The sequence below is a fragment of the Chiloscyllium punctatum genome, chromosome 6 (genome assembly GCF_047496795.1).
Source record: "Chiloscyllium punctatum isolate Juve2018m chromosome 6, sChiPun1.3, whole genome shotgun sequence".
Lineage (NCBI taxonomy): Eukaryota > Metazoa > Chordata > Chondrichthyes > Orectolobiformes > Hemiscylliidae > Chiloscyllium > Chiloscyllium punctatum.
Genome location: NC_092744.1, coordinates 67,189,987 through 67,212,780, shown reverse-complemented (window position 1 = coordinate 67,212,780; position 22,794 = coordinate 67,189,987). Strand labels below are relative to the sequence as shown.

At 46.6% G+C, this 22,794-nt stretch overlaps 1 protein-coding gene across 7 annotated transcripts in view; it reads right to left on the bottom strand.

Annotated features, from left to right (window-relative positions):
* Positions 1-22,794, bottom strand: part of gigyf2 (GRB10 interacting GYF protein 2) — a 207,024-nt gene that overhangs the window by 143,798 nt on the left and 40,432 nt on the right. For 6 of the 7 annotated variants that reach the window (XM_072572842.1, XM_072572845.1, XM_072572847.1 and 3 more), the window contains exons 4-5: positions 21,897-21,992; positions 21,152-21,260 (exon numbers count right to left, since the gene is read on the bottom strand). In XM_072572842.1, the coding sequence (XP_072428943.1) occupies positions 21,152-21,260; positions 21,897-21,992 (205 nt within the window). Of the gene's footprint in view, positions 1-20,628; positions 20,724-21,151; positions 21,261-21,896; positions 21,993-22,794 lie in introns of those variants that run through there. The other variant, XM_072572849.1, reaches the window with a different exon arrangement.

Here is a 22,794-nt window from a genome sequence, read left to right as displayed (position 1 = left end):
TCACACCCACCCACACACACACAGGCCCCACCCTCACACCCACCCACACACACGCACACACAGTCCCCACCCTCTCACCCACACACACACACACGCACACACAGGCCCCACCCTCACACCCACACACACACACACGCAGGCCCCACGCACCCACCCACACACACACGCAGGCCCCACGCACCCACCCACACACGCAGGCCCCACCCTCACACCCACGCCCCACCCTCACACCCACCCCCACCCACACACACACACAGGCCCCACCCTCACACCCACCCACACACACAGGCCCCACCCTCACACCCACCCACACACACACACAGGCCCCACCCTCACACCCACCCACACACACACACAGGCCCCACCCTCACACCCACCCACACACACACCCACACAGGCCCCACCCTCACACCCACACAGGCCCCACCCTCACACCCACCCACACAGGCCCCACCTTCACACCCACCCACACAGGCCCCACCTTCACACCCACCCACACACACACGCAGGCCCCACCCTCACACCCACGCCCCACCCTCACACCCACCCCCACACACACACACGCCCCACCCTCACACACAGGCCCCACCCTCACACCCACCCACACACACAGGCCCCACCCTCACACCCACCCACACACACAGGCCCCACCCTCACACCCACCCACACACACACACAGGCCCCACCCTCACACCCACCCACACACACACCCACACAGGCCCCACCCTCACACCCACACAGGCCCCACCCTCACACCCACCCACACAGGCCCCACCTTCACACCCACCCACACACACACACAGGCCCCACCCTCACACCCACCCACACACACACACACAGGCCCCACCCTCACACCCACCCACACACACACCCACACAGGCCCCACCCTCACACCCACACAGGCCCCACCCTCACACCCACACAGGCCCCACCCTCACACCCACACACACACACACAGGCCCCACCCTCACACCCACCCACACACACACACACACACACACAGGCCCCACCCTCACACCCACCCACACACACACACACACAGGCCCCACCCTCTCACCCACCCACACACACACACAGGCCCCACCCTCACAACCACACATGCCCCACCCTCACACCCACCCACACACACACACACAGGCCCCACCCTCACACCCACCCACACACACACAGGCCCCCCCCACACACACACACACACACAGGCCCCCCACAAACACACACACACACAGGCCCCCCCCACACACACACACACACACAGGCCCCCCACACACACACAGGCCCCCCACACACAGGCCCCCCCCACACACACACACACAGGCCCCCCCCACACACACACACAGGCCTCCCCCACACACACACACACACAGGCCCCCCACACACACACACACACACAGGCCCCCCACACACACACACACACACACACAGGCCCCACACACACACACACACACACACACACACACACAGGCCCCACACACACACACACACACACACACACAGGCCCCACACACACACACACACACACACACAGGCCCCCCACACACACACACACACACAGGCCCCCCACACACACACACACACACAGGCCCCCCACACACACACACACACAGGCCCCCCACACACGCACACAGGCCCCCCCCACACACGCACACAGGCCCCCCCCACACACACACACAGGCCCCACACACACACACAGGCCCCACACACACACACAGGCCCCACACACACACACACACACACACACACACACACAGGCCACACACACACAGGCCACACACACACAGGCCACACACACACACAGGCCACACACACACACACAGGCCCCACACACAGGCCCCACACACAGGCCCCACACACAGGCCCCACACACAGGCCCCACACACAGGCCCCACACACAGGCCCCACACACACACACAGGCCCCACACACACACACAGGCCCCACACACACACACAGGCCCCACACACACACACACAGGCCCCACACACACACACAGGCCCCACACACACACACAGGCCCCACACACACACACAGAGGCCCCACACACACACACAGGCCCCACACACACACACAGGCCCCACACACACACACACAGGCCCCACACACACACACACAGGCCACACACACACACACAGGCCACACACACACACACAGGCCACACACACACACACACACACGACACACACACACACACACAGGCCCCACACACACACACAGGCCCCACACACACACACAGGCCCCACACACACACACAGGCCCCACACACACACACCCACACACAGGCCCCACACACACACACCCACACACAGGCCCCACACACACACACCCACACACAGGCCCCACACACACACACCCACACACACACACCCACACACAGGCCCCACACACACACACCCACACACAGGCCCCACCCACCCACAGGCCCCACCCACCCACACACACACACAGGCCCCACCCTCTCTCCCACCCACACACACACAGGCCCCACCCTCTCACCCACCCACACACACACAGGCCCCACCCTCACACCCACCCACACACAGGCCCCACCCTCACACCCACCCACACACAGGCCCCACCCTCACACCCACCCTCACACAGGCCCCACCCTCACACCCACCCACACACACACACAGGCCCCACCCTCACTCACACACACACACACACACAGGCCCCACCCTCACACCCACACACACACACACACACACACAGGCCCCACCCTCACACCCACCCACACACACACAGGCCCCACCCTCACACCCACCCACACACACAGGCCCCACCCTCACACCCACCCACACACCCACACAGGCCCCACCCTCACACCCACACAGGCCCCACACACCCACCCACCCACACACACACACAGGCCCCACCCTCACACACACACACAGGCCCCACCCACACACACACACACACGCCCCACCCACACACACACACACACAGGCCCCACACACACACACACACACACAGGCCCCACACACACACCCACCCACACACCCACACAGGCCCCACCCTCACACACACACAGGCCCCACACACACACCCACCCACACACCCACACAGGCCCCACCCTCACACACACACAGGCCCCACACACACACCCACCCACACACCCACACAGGCCCCACCCTCACACACACACAGGCCCCACCCTCACACCCACCCACACACACACACACACACAGGCCCCACCCTCACACCCACCCACACACACACACACACACAGGCCCCACCCTCACACCCACCCACACACACACACACACAGGCCCCACCCTCACACCCACCCACACACACACAGGCCCCACCCTCACACCCACCCACACACACACAGGCCCCACCCTCACACCCACCCACACACACACAGGCCCCACCCTCACACCCACCCACACACACACAGGCCCCACCCTCACACCCACCCACACACACACAGGCCCCACCCTCACACCCACCCACACACACACAGGCCCCACCCTCACACCCACCCACACACACACAGGCCCCACCCTCACACCCACCCACACACACACAGGCCCCACCCTCACACCCACCCACACACACACAGGCCCCACCCTCACACCCACCCACACACACACAGGCCCCACCCTCACACCCACCCACACACACACAGGCCCCACCCTCACACCCACCCACACACACACACACAGGCCCCACCCTCACACCCACCCACACACACAGGCCCCACCCTCACACCCACCCACACACACACACAGGCCCCACCCTCACACCCACCCACACACACACACAGGCCCCACCCTCACACCCACCCACACACACACACAGGCCCCACCGTCACACCCACCCACACACACACACAGGCCCCACCCTCACACCCACCCACACACACACACAGGCCCCACCCTCACACCCACCCACACACACACACAGGCCCCACCCTCACACCCACCCACACACACACACAGGCCCCACCCTCACACCCACCCACACACAGGCCCCACCCTCACACCCACCCACACACACAGGCCCCACCCTCACACCCACCCACACACACACACAGGCCCCACCCTCACACCCACCCACACACACACACAGGCCCCACCCTCACACCCACCCACACACACACACAGGCCCCACCCTCTCACCCACCCACACACACACAGGCCCCACCCTCACACCCACCCACACACACGCACACACAGGCCCCACCCTCTCACCCACACACACACACACGCACACACAGGCCCCACCCTCTCACCCACACACACACACACGCACACACAGGCCCCACCCTCACACCCACACACACACACACACGCAGGCCCCACGCACCCACCCACACACACACGCAGGCCCCACGCACCCACCCACACACACAGGCCCCACCCTCACACCCACGCCCCACCCTCACACCCACCCACACCCACCCCCACACACACACACGCCCCACCCTCACACCCACCCCCCCACACACACACAGGCCCCACCCTCACACCCACACCCACCCACACACACAGGCCCCACCCTCACACCCACCCACCCACACACACACACAGGCCCCACCCTCACACCCACCCACCCACACACACACACAGGCCCCACCCTCACACCCACCCACACACACACACACAGGCCCCACCCTCACACCCACCCACACACACACACACAGGCCCCACCCTCACACCCACACAGGCCCCACCCTCACACCCACCCACACACGCCCCACCCTCACACCCACCCACACACAGGCCCCACCCTCACACCCACCCACACACACACACAGGCCCCACCCTCACACCCACCCACACACACACAGGCCCCACCCTCACACCCACCCACACACACTCAGGCCCCACCCTCACACCCACCCACACACACACACACGCCCCACCCTCACACCCACCCACACACACACACAGGCCCCACCCTCACACCCACCCAGGCCCCACCCTCACACCCACCCAGGCCCCACCCTCACACCCACCCACACACGCACACACACAGGCCCCACCCTCACACCCACCCACCCACACACACACACAGGCCCCACCCTCACACCCACCCACACACACACGCAGGCCCCACGCACCCACCCACACACACACGCAGGCCTCACCCTCCCACACACACACACAGGCCCCACCCACACACCGGCCCCACACACACACGCCCCACCCTCACACACACACGCCCCACCCTCACAACCACCCACACACCCACACACGCCCCACCCTCACAACCACACACACACACACACACACAGGCCCCACCCTCACACCCACCCACACACACACACAGGCCCCACCATCACACCCACCCACCCACCCACACACACCCCCCACCCTCACACCCACCCCCACACACACAGGCCCCACCCTCACACCCACCCACCGACACACACAGGCCCCACCCTCACACCCACCCACCCACACACGCCCCACCCTCACACCCACCCACCCACACACGCCCCACCCTCACACCCACCCCACCCTCACACCCACCCCACCCTCACACACACACAGGCCCCACCCTCACACCCACCCCCACACACACACAGGCCCCACCCTCACACCCACCCACCCCCACACACAGGCCCCACCCTCACACCCACCCACACACACAGGCCCCACCCTCACACCCACCCACACACACACACACACACAGGCCCCACCCTCACACACACACAGGCCCCACCCTCACACCCACCCCCACACACACACAGTCCCCACCCTCACACCCACCCACCCCCACACACAGGCCCCACCCTCACACCCACCCACACACACACACACACAGGCCCCACCCTCACACCCACCCACACACACACACGCAGGCCCCACCCTCACACCCACCCACCCACGCAGGCCCCACCCTCACTCACACACACAGGCCCCACCCTCACACACACAGGCCCCAACCTCTCACACACAGGCCCCAACCTCTCACACACAGGCCCCAACCTCACACCCACAGGCCCCAACCTCACACCCACAGGCCCCAACCTCACACCCACAGGCCCCAACCTCACACCCACAGGCCCCAACCTCACACCCACAGGCCCCAACCTCACACCCACAGGCCCCAACCTCACACCCACAGGCCCCAACCTCACACCCACAGGCCCCAACCTCACACCCACAGAGAGAGACAGACATCTTCCAATCGTAAATATTCTTCACAAAAGTGACTTTATGGTAATCCATATGAATATGAAGCAAAATGCCCATAGTGTGGGTAACGATATGCAGGTTTCATCAAAAGACATAAGACTCATTACACAGGTGCAGAAGCAGCTGTTCTGAAGTATCAATAACAGCAGTCACTGTTCAATCTCTCAAATTAACCACCCAAATTGGCCCATACTCTGCTGCTGGCAGTATCTAGTCTGAAAACAGGTTCGCTAATATTCCCTTTACATACTCAACCTGACCCCACTAAAGAATCCTAAAGCATTACACCATTCACTGAAACATCTGCTCCTTAACAAAGATTTTGTCATTTGCAACCTCAGCAGGTGACTTGCATTGATATTACTGCACACAAATATTGGTGCAGCAAGGGCTCAACAAGTCAAATGCTTTGTGTAATATTTTATATCAACCTATTATGCATTTTATGGAGCGGTGGGGTTTGAGTTTCGGCTGCCTGGATCAGATGTGAGTACACTACCACTGCATCACAAGTACCCTCTTAATGTGCTGTATTCTGAGAGTCATAATTCACCATTTCCTTCCAATTACAAGTTATCCACACTGCATTTGCACAAGGTTTCCTTTAGGCATCCTGGTTTGACATTCTGTTGATGTTTAACCCCTTTCAACTTTTGCTCTCAAGCAAATAGTTATTTTTGAATAGTGGTGTCGTAACCACTGATAATTTCAGATTTCTTTGAAGAGAAAACAAATCAGAATTAAGGAAGTTCTCACACAAGTGAGTGGGGTCCCACAGGGTTTTGTGTGAACGTTTCTGTCCGCTACACAAATCAAAGGTTTTGACATGTTCCTGGTCACAGTGATTTCCCAAACCTTCACAAAAAAACAAGCAGGATCTAGAGTGCAAACAGTCGCTTGAGAAACAAACTTTAAATATATTATTGATATGGTAAGTATGAGTGACGAGGAAAGGAGGATTAAGGATACATGGGGAGAGCCACACCTCAAGTGGACATGCTCATAAAAATGCAAATAGAATAGATTTTATTGCGAGACACTGAATATAACCATTTAAAATGTTCTGATGAACCTACATGTCAAAATCTCAAAAAACCATAACCACATGTAATACTTGGCAAAGCTAAAACTCATGTTACAATTAATGACCACAACATTTCTCACCAGAGAACAAAAAGTTAATACGAACCTTAACTCTCAAATAATCAAACCAAAAATAAGTATCAAGTCAACCAGAAAAATCTGCAGTACTGTGCACAGTATCGGTCACTATTTAGAGGAGGGATGCAAATGTCTTGGAGGTAGTTCAGAAAAGGTTTACCAAGTTAAGAGCTGGAATAGGGGAGTTAACTTGAAGCAGCCAAGTTTATATCTACTCAAGTTTAGAAGAATAAGATGTGTCTTGATTGAAACATACAAGATCTTGGGGGGTCTTAAATGAGTTGATGTGGCTTCTTACTGGAAAATCAACAACTAGGGGGTCACTATTTGTAAAATGCATTACCCCTGGACAGCCCCAAAAATGTAACCTCAAAAAAGAGAAACATCCACAAATAAAAAGTTGAGTGCAATGATGCATGCACGTTACATTCTTAGCAAGTGTGCTGTCAACCTCTTGCTTAGTACAGGCACAAGGCTCATGCTGTTATTCAATTATTTTTAAGCTTATGCAGAGATTCAGAATGAACAGTGGAGGCAATTAGCTGGTAGTTTTTCTCCAATTTTGTTGTTACTCTGAATCTTGACCACATGAAGAAAAAAATCCTAACTGCTGGGGTCAGCTATTACTCAAATCAAAGCTTTACAATCATAGTAGCAAGCTTGTCACTGCAACAGACAAAAATAGGAAGCCAATGCCCATGATCAGTTTGAAATTCAATATGAAATTCAGTGTTCACTGGACACATGCTGAAATAACAACAGCTCCATCAGACTAAGCATAATTTTATAAAACGTTAATTTTTAATTGAAAAAATTTCTACTAAACTGAGTAAATCCAAGCGATCACACTGTCAAACTCTCAGTGCCACAGGATTCTCAGTCCATAGACAGTTTGGTAAATACATTGTCCATTTCCATCAATACCAATAACTGCAGATAAGGACACTGATTTTGATCCTTATAGATAGACTTCATCCCATCCATGTAAAAGGTTCCATTTAAAAGAACAGTCTAATTTTGGAGAGTGGCAGAGGTAAAATACCATCTAATGAAGGTGAAACTTGAAAACTGTAGATAAACTTTGCATCAAGATGCACATACTGAGATAAAGTAGGAGAAAGTGAGGACTGCAGATGCTGGAGATCAGAGTTGAAAAATGTGGTGCTGGAAAAACACAGCAGGCCAGGCTGCATCCGAGGAGCAGGAGAATTGACGTTTCGGGCATAAGCCCTTCTTCAGGAATTGCTGAAGAAGAGCTTATGCCCGAAACATCAATTCTCCTGCTCCTCGGATGCTGCCTGGCCTGCTGTGTTTTTCCAGCACCACATTTTTCAATACAGAGATAAAGTACATCAAGTCTGAATCACAACATTACCAACATAAATTAAAACAGAATTTAAAAGAAAAATACTGCAGTATTTTACATAGAACACCTCACAGAAGTTACGAGAGGCCTGCATAGCACAAAATTCTGCTTATTTGCTGTGACAAGTAAGCTAGAATCAGCATCTCAATTGCGTAAAATCCAATAATCAAAGTCATTTGAAAAAGGCTCATAGTAATTACCTCCACTACTGAAGGTACCATTTCAGCCTTATTTATTTGTCTCTTTGTAAACAACACCGCTCTAAAGCTAATGGATACATTTGAATATAACTTGTTACATAAATTGGGTGCGGACCAAGAAAGAACTGAAAAACTTTTGGTGCATATGCTGAACAAAGGAACCAACTAACATTGTGAAAAAGAATGCAAAGTGACTTTTGTGAGAATGCTGGCTGTTCTAGAAATGTTCTGGTTTGTCAAAACATGAGGAGGGTGTTCAGAGCAAGTTACTGGATACAGACTGGCCTGAAGCTTCTCAGTGAGATAGAAGTGCTAAAAAGATTTCCAGATACAGGTACAGAGCATTCAACAGGCAGGAAGTCGTCTCATGGTAATTATTTTCAATTAACAGAGCATGGCCGAGGTGCAACTTTTGAGGGCTGTTGTCATTTTTATTAAATTCATTCAAGCGATTGATGCATTAATGCCAATGCCAGTATTTACTGCCTGTCTTTATTTACTGCCCTTGAGAAGATGACAACAAGCTGCCTTCTTGAATTGCTCTCGTCCGTATGTATACCAAAATGCTGTTAAGGAAGGAGTTCCAGGATTTTGATCCAGCTACAGCTAAAGAATGGCAATTTAGTTTCAACACAGATTGGCAAAGCATTTGGAAGAGAACTAGCAGGTGTTTCAGTGTGCACCTGCTCCTTTTTTGAAGTAGAAGTTGCAGGTTTGAAAAGTGCTCAGCTTTGCTGAGTTGCTGCAGTGCATCTTATTGATGGTTCACATTGAGCATCGGTGAAGTGAACGTTGAAGGTGGTGGTTGGGATGCCCACAAGAGGGCTGCTTTACCCTTGATGGTGCTAAGTTTCTTGAGCAATGTTGGAGCTGCACTTGGCCAGGCAAGTGCTAAGCCGTCCATTACACTCCTGACTTCAGTTATACCGCGTGAACATAAAACATTACACCACAGTACAGGCCCTTCGGCCCTCAGTGCTGCGCCGACCTGTGAAAACAATCTGAAGCCCATCCAACCTACACTATTTCATTTTTATCCATATGTTTATCTGATGACCATTTAAATGCCCTTAAACGTTGGTGAGTCTACTACTGGTGCAGGCAGTGCATTCCACGTCTCTCCTATTCTGAGTAAAGAAACTACCTCTGACATCTGTCCTTTATCTATCACCCCTCACTTTATAGCTATGTTCCCTCAGGCTAGCCATCACCATTAGAGGAAAAAGGCTCTCACTGTCCACCCTATCTAACCCTCTGATTATCTTATAGCTATCAATTAAGTCACCTCAACCTTCTTTTCTAATGAAAACAGCTTCAACTCCCTCAGCCTCTTCTCATAAGACCTTTCCTCCAGACCAGGCAACATCCTAGTAAATCTCCTCTGAACCCTTTCAAAACCTCCACATCTATCCTATATTGCAGTGACCAGAACTGTACGCAATACTTTTTAGTGCAGCTGCACTGGAGTTTTGTACAGCTGCAACATGACCTCATGGTTCCAAAACTCAATCCCTCTACCAATAAAAACTAACAAACCATATGGCTTCTTAACAATCCTATCAACCTGGGTGGCAACTTGCAGTGATCTATGTACACAGACACAGATTTCACTACTCATCTACTCTACCAAGAATCTGACCATTAGCCCAGTACTCTTTAATCCTGTAAATCCTTCCAAAGTGAATCACCTCACATTTTTCCACATTAAACTCCATTTGCCACCTCTCAGCCCAGCTCTGCAGCTTATCTACGTCCCCCTGTAACCAGCAACATCCTTCAGCATTATCCACAACTCTACCGACCTTTGTGTCATCCGCAAATTTATTAACCCATCCTTCTACGCCCTCAACCAGGACAGTTATAAAAATGACAAACAGCAGTGGCCGCAAAACAGATCCTTGCAGTACACCACTAGTAACAACTCCAGGATGAACATTTCCCATCAACCAGCACCCTCTCTCTTCTTTCAGCTCGCCAATTTCTGATCCAAACCACTAAATCACACTCAATCCCATGCCTCTAATTTTTTTGTAATAATTGACAGTGGAGAAGTTAATCAAAAGCCTTACTGAAATCCATATACATCACATCAACCACTTTACCCTCATCCACCTGTTTGGTCACCTTCACAAAAGAACTCAATAAAAGGTTGGAGAGGCACAACCTACCCTTCACAAATCCATGCTGACTACCCCTGATCAAGTTATTCCTTTCTAGATGATTATAAATCTTCTCGTTTATAATCTTTTCCAACACTTTACCCACCTCGATAACATTGCTTTTATCCTGTGTGAATACTGACAATAATCATCTAGCACTTCTCCCATCTCTTCTGACTCCACACACAACTTCCCACTACTGTCCTTGACTGACACTAATCTTTCTCTAGTCATTCTTTTATTCTTCATATACCTATAAAAATCTTTAGGGTTTCCCTTGATCCTATCTGCCAACAACTTCTCACGTCCCCTTCTGGCTCTTCTGATCTCTTTTAGTTTTTCCCTGGCTAGCTTGTAACGCTCAAGCACCATAACTGAGCCTTCACGTCTCATCGTAACATAAGCCGCCTTCTTCCTCTTGACAAGATACAACCTCTGTAGTAAACCATGGCTCCCTCGCTTGACTACTTCCTCCCTGCCTGACAGATACATGCTTGTCAAGGACACAGTAGCTATTCCTTGAATAAGCTCCACATTTCCTCTGTAGTTTCCTTCCCCATCCTATGCATCCTAAATCTTGCCTTCTCGCATCGTATTTGACATTCCCCCAGCAATAACTTTTGCCCTACATTATATACTTATCCCTTTCCATCGCTCAAGTGAACAAAACCGAATTGTGGTCACTATCACCAAAGTGCTCACCTACCTCCAATGTAATACTTGTCCAGGTTCATTACCTACTACCAAATCCAGTGTGTTCTTGCCCCTTGTTTGCCTGCTTACATACTGTCAGGAAACCCTCCTGAACACATTGGACAAAAACTACCCCATCTAAAGTACTCTAACTACAGCATTTCCAGTCCATACTTGGAAAGTTAAATCCCACACAACTATCCTGTCACTCTCGCTCCCCTATCCAGAATCACCTTTGCTATTCTTCCCTCTACATTTCTGGAACTATTTGGAAGCCTATAAAAACCTCCCAGAGTGACCTCTCCTTTCCTGTTTCTCATCTCAGCCAATACTACCTCAATAGAAGAGTCCTCAAACGTCCTTTCTGTCACCGTAATACTGTCCTTGAGTAACAATGCCAAACCATCCCCTCTTTTACCATCTTCTCTGTTCTTACTGAAATATCTAAATCCCAGAACTTGCAACAACCATTCGTGTCCCTGCGCTACCCATGTCTCTGAAATGGCCACAACTCTGAAGTCCCAGGTACCAAGCCATGCTGCAAGTTCACCCACCTTATTGTGAATGCCTCTGGCGTTGAAGTAGACACACTTCAAACCACCTTCCTGCGAGCTGGCGAGCTCTTGCAACCTTGAAACCTCATTTCTGACCTCACTACTCTCAACCACTGGAACTACATCCCCTTGCTGAATTAGTTTAAGCCGTCTCGAACAGCATTAGCAAATTCCCCCCCAGGATACTGGTACATCTCTGGTTCAGGTGTAGAGGTCCCACCTATCCCAAAATGAGCCTCAGTTATTGAGGTATCCTATACCTTTCCTTCTGCACCATCCCCATAGCCATGTATTCAACTCCTCTCTCCCTATTTCTTGCCTCGCTAGCATGTGGCACGGGCAACAAACCAGAGATAGCAACTGTTTATTCTAGCACTAAGCTTCCACCCTAGTTCCTTCAATTTCTGCCTTAAATCCTCACCCTTTTCCTACTTATGTTGTTAGTACCTATCCTTCTACCTGAAGGATAGAAATCAGTTTCTGGTCAGTCACAACCCCTCTGATATTGACTCAGCAATGGTAGCTGAATATCAAGTGATGGTTGGATTCTCATGTTGGAGAAAGTTATTACTTGGTAGTCATGTGGCACAAATGTCACTTCCCACCTACCAGCCTATGCCTCAATATTGTCAAAGTTCTTCTGCATTTGAAGAGTTGCAAAGGGTGCTGAACATTATATGTCTGACCTGACAATGAAGGCAAGGTGATCAGGTAAAGAACACTACTCTGAAGAATGCCTGAAATGATACCCTGTGGTTGTGATGCTTGGCCTCCGACAACCATTATCATCTGACATTATACTTGATGTAACTCTATTCAGTACAGTGATTAGCCCTTTAAATCCCAGAATCCAGCTTCACTAGGAATCCTTGTGGCATACTCGGTCATATACTACCTTCATATCAAAGACAATCACATGCACTATCCCTTAGTTAACTACTTTATCCACATCTAGAACAAGGTTTTAGGAGGAATAAGAGTTGAATGAGCTTGGTAGATTCTAAACTGAACAGATTATTGTTGAGTGAGTATTGACTGACAACATCTTGCATCACTTTGATAAGCAAAAGTAGACTAATACAGCAGTAATTTGCTGGATTGATTTTAGCTTTCTTTCTATGGACCTGACATACCAGGGCAATCTTCCAATTTGTCAGGTAGTTGCCAGTGTTGGGGAAAGGCTATGTAAGGGACATAGCTAGTTCTGCAGCACATGTCCATTGCTGAACTATGGTCAAGGCCATAACCTTGGAGGGAGCAAAGCTGGATCATCATCCACTTTGCACTTCAGAATACATGTTTACAAATGCCACGTTTTTTTAAAATATACTGATATGCTGGCCTCACTCAAAAATTAGAAGAGATATTTCTGAAGCCGCTTCCTTCTGTTAGTTGTTTAATTGCTTACCATCACGCATGGCTGGATATGGCAAGACTGCAGAGGGACCATTCAGTTCTGTCTAATGCATGCTACTTAAGACTTTTTTACATGCAATTTCGGTGTTGAAAGTGCAATGAGTTTATAGCTCAAATTTAGGTATGCCTAGTTCTGTACCCGATAAGCCCTCCTGCACTTTTCATGAAGCAGGGTAATCTACTGGCACTTTGGTGCTAGATTTGGAAATTTACAAAGTCATGAGGTTACATATTGGGGTCGAATATAATGGACCACACATCTCATGGATGCCTAGCCTGGAGTTGTTGGATCTGTTTAAAAACCATCACAACATGGAGGAGGATACCCTTACTGTGAAGGCAGACTTTGCCTCCACAAGGACTGTGCAGTGGTCACTCCTACCAATGTTATAGACAGATACATCGGTGTGATGTTCATTCAGACTGATGTTGTCATGGACGTGTGCTTCAGCACTCCTACTGATGCTGACATGGACAGATGCACATGCGACAAGTAAACAGCTGAGGATGAGGTCAAATATGTTTTTGCTTTTGATTTCCTCATACCTGCCACTGGCCCAGTTTTGTCACTATCTTAGGATTTGGCAAACCCAGTCAACAATGGTGTTTCTGAGCTACTCTTGATAATGGACCCACCTAGAAACAGATTGTGCTTTTCCCATTCCCAGCACATCAAGTATGACAGATTACAATCTGCAAATCTCCATGCCCATTTTTGACTCGAAGCCATCAGAATACATAGCATCCAGAATCAATGCTGAAGACTGCCAGGGCAACGCCCCCTCAACTCACTTCTCCCCTACCTCTGGTGATTCTACCTTGTTGGTCAGATAGAAATGGTGGTATCTTAGACATTGCCAATAAGATCATTAGACTTTATACTGGTTACGTATAATGAAATTATCAATTAAGCCACTCCAGAGTATTTGAGTATGAAGCACATTGCTATTGATCTGCAGTCACATGTAGATGAGACCAGGTAAGCGTCTGTTTCCTTCTTTGAAGGACATTAGTGAACTTCTTTGTATTGGATATTAACTATAAAACCCTTGACACCGTATTAGATGTTAACTATAAAACCCTTGACACCAGCAAGAAACACAAGAGAACAATGATCCAAGGGGAAAAAATATAAAATGCATAATTTATATAAAAAGTTAAATACTGTAAATTCTGAAATTCTGAACACAAAAGCCTGGAAGCCTTTTGGTCAGGGAATATCTCTGGACAGAATTAAAGTTTCAGGCAAATGACCTTTCAGAATTCTGTTCCAGCGAAAGCCCTGAAAATTCATCAATGTGAAATGTATATTCAGTTTCTCTCCTCATTAATGTTACTCAGGGCTGCTGACTATTTCTAGAGTCTTCACTGCTATATCATTAGAATATTCTAAAACACTTCATACCCAATGAAGTATTTTTGAAGTGTACCCTCTCTTACATTATGGGGAAATATGTCAATATGCATAAAGAGCTTGCTTTACTAGAGTTGACTGAGGAACAAGGGTTGGCCAATGCACAAGAAAATATGCCTGCCTTTCCTTAAGCTGAGTCACAGAATTCTTATCAACCTGAGCTGAGCAGGGCCTCAGTTTAGCAATCAAAAGACATTTGAACTAGGAAATGTAGGGGAATGGGTCTGGATGGGTTGCTCTTCAGAGGGTCAGTGTGGATTTGTTGGGTTGAAGGGCCTGTTTCCACACTGCAAATAATCGAAATAATCTAATCTAATCAAAAGACAATACCTCTAACAATGCAACATTATAATCGTCAAATCTAAAGTGTGAGCTCAAGACAAGTGAACCACCAAGACAAAATAAAAATTTAATCAGACTGTTCAATTTATGCATCTCTGCAGCATACAGGACTTGAATCTGTAGCTTTATTTTAAAATAACTTTCAAATTTCTACTATGAGGATGTGCATGCTAACTTGCATTTGTATATACTGAAGTTTCACTGATTCAGTAAATCATTCCAATGATGACACCTAGTGACATGCCGTTAATACTACATACACAGCTTAGTAATATGTATACCAGATGCTAATCTGCCATTAAAAAGAGAAGTCTGATATGGCACTAAGGAAATGAATAGTGAAGCAAGACACATTGATCAGGGAAATAGATGCAAACTAAATTGTGGCAACTCATGTATCATAAATATAAATTCATGTAGGTAAATTTGTCTGCTACACATTGATCGGTGCACTCAACATTAACTGAAATTTACTTTAACCTGATCCCAGAAGTCTCTTGCTTCACCTTTTTATGGTATGTTGCAGACAAGATACAGACAAACTATTCCATGGTATATAAAATATCAGTGGCAGAAAATTAACACTTTGTTTTTATCTGAGCTCTCAACGTATTCTACGGTAAATACTAGAAGCCAAAGTTATTGCTTGACAATTTAACTCATTCCAATATTAAACTAATGGATGCATTTTAGCAACATGGTACTGAAGGCATATGACATGAAGCAGGGCTTTCTAATTTGAATCCAAGGCTGTTAAGCACAGAGTTAACTGGTTAAATGCTCTATCATTTTCTTGAAGGTTATTTAACTGAATAGATACAAAAGTTCAGCACACTTTACATTGAAATAAATTCCACTTTGAATCAAGACTGAAGCCCAGCCTGTAATGAAGATTCTTAACAACTGAGAACAGCTATTCCTGCCCAAATTAAATACATAAATGAAACATTTAACTTATAAAATGGATGTTAATGCAAACTAAACAATTCTTAACTTGATGGTTGATATAAACAACTCATTTTAATCATAAATGTTTAAGGAACAATCTGGGCTGGTTTTACAATTAACAAAGCGACTGCACTCATTGCTGACTCAAAAGAAAGCTGCTCACTAACATCCACCAATCGGTGGATTCCTCCTTTCCTCCGGTTAGGTTATATTTTGTGCCAAGCCAAGGACATTTCCAGACATCTGACTATATTGATGTCAGCAAGCAAGGAAAACTCTCAGACAATAAACCAAGAAACCAGTAAATAGTAAAATAACCTGTACAAGAAAGATGAGGTGCATCTGATTTGGAAGGGGACTAATATACTGGCAGGGAGATTTGCTACAGATGCTGAGGCCAGGGAGATAGTACTGAAACGATCAGGGCAGACAGGAACAAAGCAGAGAACGAAGTAGGACTGATAAATTAAGCTGCACTTTTTTCAATTGCAAGAAGCATGACAGGTAAGGCAGATGAACTCCGGCCATGGCTGAAAACTTGGGACTGGGATATCATTGAGATTACAGAAATGTGGCTCAGGGATGTACAGGACTGGCAGCTTAATGTTCCGGGGTATAGATGCTACAGGAAGGATAGAAAAGGGGACAAGAGAGGAGTGAGTTGATTCGGGATAACATTACTGCTGTACTTATGGAGGATATTCCCGAGTACTTCCAGGGATGTTATTTGGGTGGAACTGAGAAATAAGAATGAGATGATCACCTTATTGGGATTGTACTATAGATCCCCCCCAAATTGTCAGCAGGAAATTAAGAAGCAAATTTGTAAAGAGATCTCAGTTATCTGAAAGAAAAAATAGACTGGTAATTGTAGGAAATTTTAAATTTCCAACCATACACTCGAACTGCCACAGTATTAAGGGCTTGGACAGAGAGAAATTTGTTAAGTGCGCACAACAAAATTTTCTGATTTAGTATATGGATGTACCTACTAGAGAAACTTAACCTACACTTTCAGAAATAAGGCAAGGCAGGTGACTGAGGTGTCAGTGGTGAAGCACTTTGGGGGTCAGTGATCATAATTCAGTTTCAAAATAGAGATGGAAAAGGAAAGACCAGATCGAAAAGCTGAAGTTCTAAATTACAGGAAGGCTAATTTTGACAGTAGTGGGCAAGAACCTTCAAAAGTTGATTGGGAGCAGATACTTGAAAGCAAAGGAATGGCTGGGAAGTAGGAAGCCCTCAAACATGAAATAACAAGAGTCTAGAGAAAATATGCTCCTGTTTCGGTGAAGGGCAAGGCTGTGAAGTGTAGGGAATGCTGGATGACCTAAAAAAAGTGAGGTTTTGGTTTAGAAAAATGGAGGAAGCATATGCCAGACAGAGACAGCAGGGATCAAGTAAATTCTTAAAAGAGTATATAGACAGTAGAAGAGGGAAACTTAAGAGAGAAATCAGGAGGACAAAAAGGGGACATGAGATCGCTTTGGCAAATAGGGTTAATTTAAAAAGATTAGACAAATTTGTTAAGGACAAAACCTAGGGAGAGAATAGGGCTCCTCAAAGATTAACAAGGCCGCTAATGTGTGGAACTGCAGGAGATGGGGAGATATGACAGGCGTATGTTGCATCAGTGTTTACTGTGGAGAAGCTTATGGAGGCTAGAAAACGGGAGAAAATAAATAGCCACATAATGTCCATATTACAGAGGTGGTGGTGTTGAACGGCTTAAAATGCATTAAGGTGATTAAATCCCCATGACCCAATCAGGTGTAACCTAGAAATCTGTGGGAAGCTAGGGTAGTGAATACTGGGCCCCTTGCTGGGACATTTGTATTATCAAAAGCCACAGGTAAGGTGCCAGAAGTTTGGCGAACATGGTCCTACTATTTAAGGTCAGTGATAAGGAAAAACCAGGGAACTACAGACCAGTGAGCCTGACATCGGTGGTGGGCAAGCTGTTGGAAAGGATCCCAAGAGATAGAATTTACATGTATTTGGAAAGGCAAGGATTAATTAACATGGCTTTGTGCGTTGGAAGCTGTGTCTCACTGACTTGAGTTTTTTTAAAGTAACAAAGTGGATTGATGAAGGCAGAGCAGTGGATGTGACCTATATGGACTTCAGTAAGGCACATGAAAAGGTTCCTCACAGTAGACGGGTTAGCAAGGTTACATCACATGGAATAAGGACAACTAACCATTTCAATTCAGAACTGGTTCAAAGGTATAAGACAGAAGATGGTGGTGGAGGGATGTTTTTCAGAGTGGAGGCCTGTGACCCATCAGTGTGTCACAAGGATCGGTGCTGGGTCCACCGTTTTTTGTCATTTATATAAATGATTTATAGAAGACGACAGGAGGTATGGTTAGTAAATTTGCAGATGACATCAAAACCGGTGGTGAAGTGGACAGCTAAGAAAGTTACCTCAGAGAACAACGGAACCTTGATCAGATGGGCTGGTGGGCCAAGGAGTGCCTGATGGAGTTGAATTTAGATAAATTTGAGGTGCTGCATTTTGGAAAGGCAGATTAGGGCAGGACTTATACATTTATTGGTAAGATCCTGGGAAAGGTAGCTGAACAAAGAGACCTTTGAGGGCAGGTTTATAGTACCTTGTAAGTAGAGTCACAGGTAGACAGTATAGTGAAGGCGGCGTTTGGAATGCTTGCCTTTATTCGTCAGTACATTAGGAGTTAGGTGGTCATGTTGTGGCTGTACAGGACATTGGTTAGGCCACTACTGGAATACTGTGTGCAATTCTGGTCTCCCTGCTACGGGAAACATGGTGTGAGAGGGGTCAGAAAAGTTTTACAAAGTTGTTGCCAGGGTTGGAGGGTTTGAGTAATAGGGAGAGGCTGAGTAGACTGGAGCTATTTTCCTTAAGAGTATAGGAGGCTGAGGGATGACCTTATAGTTTATAAAATCATGAGGGACATAGATAGGGTAAAGAATCAATGGTAGAGGTGACCAAAACTCAAGGGCATAGGTTTATGATGAGAGGGGAACAATTTAAAAAGAACCTAAGGGGCAATGTTTTCACGCAGAGGGTGGGGTGTGTATGGATTGAGCTTCCAACGGAGGGGGTGGAGGCTGGTTATAATTATAACATTTAAAAAGGCATCTGAATGGGAATATGAATAGGAAAGAGTTTAGGGGGAGATGGGCAAATGCTGGCAAATCAGGTCGCTGGCTTCCTGATGATAAAGGAGCAGCACTCCGAAAGTTTGTACTTTCAAATAAACCTGTTGGACCATAACCTGTTGTGATTGTTAAGCATTTTAAATCAAATTTCTACGAAAAATGTGGGTTTTCCATTCCTTAATGGAGAAATATAGCATTCCTGAATACATAGGATGTTCTGGACAATATTTAATAATCAATTTAGAACACTTATCAAAAACACAGGTTCAACTCATTCAATAAGATGCTGCCTTTAAAGGTTTTTGCAGTGTGACTAATGGTATAAAGGTGAACATTTTTGGCATTCTGACTGTCCTAATTGCACTTATGCAAATTGACAAAAGCAAATGCTTTAGAGAAACACAGAATTTCTGGATTTCTATATCACTTCACCCACATGCAGACCTCCTGACTTTCATCTGAATCATAGCAGTAATGGTGTCAACACTGAGTTTACCACTACGAGGCACAGACCCATTTAGTTGTACTGAGTATCCTTAGGGAGAAATAATCACTGGGCTGCCCAAAGTATAAACTACACACACAAATGTAATTGATAAATACAAGTACTGGTGAAAAAGGACCTAACTTCTGAACAGGACTTTGTTCTGCTCTATTTTATATTGTTTATTTTCTTTCATTTATTGGACCAGGATAGCACTAGAAGATTTTACTTTAACAGCTGACAATACAGAACGGTCAGGCAATAAAACACCACAGGCACTTAATTAAGAAGCAAAGAATGGTATAGCCCATCAAGATTGCTCAGCTCTTTTGAACAGCAATACAGTTAATCCCATCCTTTCTCCATATCCTTGCAATATATTGTCCCGTTTAGGTGTTTCTCAAATTCTTATTTAACAACTATTGGATCAGTATCTGTCACGCTGCGAGGCAGTACATTCTAAATCCTAACCACTCAAAACATTTTTCTGTGTGCTTTCTCATAGCATTGTTAGAAATTCAGAGGAAAGTAGTCCAAATTTGTCTGCTTAGTTACATGTTGAACAAATACCATATTCCACTCAGCAGGAAATAAAATATGTCTACCTCTTATTGTCCTGGCCCAAATATATGTTGTACATGGTCCTTTACTTTGCATCTGGCCCATGCTGTACCTCACCTGGGAGTACTTGATGTCAATACTGGGTATCAAAGTAGAAAAACAAAAAAAGTTTTACATTACTCCTGAAGCGTTTTAATGGAAGCACTTGCGGCAAATTCCGTTCTTACTGCTATCATTACTTATCACTCAAGCACAATATACATGGTCACTGAAATAAAAGCAAACTTCTGTCTATACCAAAGGTAAAAACAAAGCGCTAAAAAACCTCAGCAGGCCTGGAAGCATCAAAGGAAAGAGGAACAGACTTAACATTTCGAATTGAATATGAATCTTCTGAACACAATTCTGAAGAAGCATATTCAACTCAAAACATTCCCACAGGCGCTGCCAGATCTACTGAGTATTTCCAGTGTTTTCAGTTTTTATTACACATTGGAATGGAGCTGTTTAAATTGAGCCCATCAAGTAGCACATTCAAATACTGAATATTAAGTTTTTTACACTTACCTCTACCTCTTGAGGAACTTCTACCTCTTGGTGCCCCAACCACAGTTCCTCCTCCTCGTCCCATTAATCTCAGTACTGCTGTACTATTTACAGACATAGAAAAATTTCTCTAATGGGTTTAAATAAAAAACAAAATTAAGCCAGTTAATATATTATTTTGTGATTGTTACAAGTGAAGTCTGAAGAATTATTTATTTCAATGATATTGAACCTTAAACACCTGAGAAACATCTCAAATCTAGGCAATATGCTATATCCAGTTCCAACTAATAGCAATACACTCATTCATATTGATTTAACTAAAAGGGCATATTTTCATTCAGGAAAATGCCTTCACTTAGCCTATAGCTATGACTCAAGGTAAGTTAATTTGAAATGACCTCAAAAAATATTTTCTCAAATTGGTTTGAACAAAATCATTAATTGTAGTAACATAAGATATTTTAGATAAGATTTACTTCTACATCATAAATAGGTTTGCTTGATTTACATAAGCATCACTGTAATATGCAGCTTTTTGGTCACTATTCCTTTCCTCCTTCCTACCCATTTATGTATCAGGCCCAACATGCTGATATTTGTAGAGCTAATATAATCCAAACTAACATGGAACCACACCGGATTGCTAAAATTAACAGTACACCATCCTTAAAAGTTCCACGAGCATTCTATATAGAACACTGAGTAAATAAAAAGCCAATCCCCTTTAAAAGGAAAATAATTATTTGTATCATGAAATACTCACCTGTTCTTCTTCTGTAAATGGCACAAGTGCTAAAGGTGGTAGGGGCTCCTCTTGTAAAATAGGAAGAAACTCCTTATCAGTTAGATCTACAGGAATCTAAATTAGATAATAAAATTGAAGTGCTAAATAGAATGAAACAGACAGTTTTGTTTTACATGCCTGCTTTAAATAAAGGATTATAGACAAGACTGGAGCCAGTACAGCTACTTGTTGCACAGATTTTAAAATGTGGAATTTAAAACTAAATAAGTAGAAAAAAAATTATGAGTAAATTAGTATATTGACTGCAACAGTATGTCCAGCTATTCCTTCGCGCAAGACATCAAAAGGATGCCTCAACCTGAAAATAGCTACACAAAGCTGTCTATGTGCAAAATGGCCTAGCGATTTAAAATCACACTCATTTGGTCAAGAGTCAGGCCTTGAGGATCTGAACATGGCTGAAAAACGCTGCAGACACTGACATTATAACGTGAGTTTACAGGAGGTTACTACCTTACTCAGGTATTCAAATGGTTTCTTAAAATCAGATTGTAAGTTTGCTTGCTGAGCTGGAAAATTTCTCAGATGTTTCATCACCATGCTAGGGTAACATTATCAGTGAGCTTACATTGAAGCGCTGGTGTACTGTCCCGCTTTTTATTTGTTTGTCTTGGTCTGTTGTAGTGGATAATATCACTTGTCTGTTGCAGTATATATAAAATATCCTGCAGGGTATTTTATATATACTGCAACAGACAAATGATATTACCCACCACAACAGACCAAGATACAAAGGAAATTACCCACCAGGATACATTAGCACCAACTAGCCACCAAAAGACATGACCAACTATCACTCATATCCTTACACACAGACAAGGAACACCAGTTAGAGTGGGATAATCCATCCATCCTA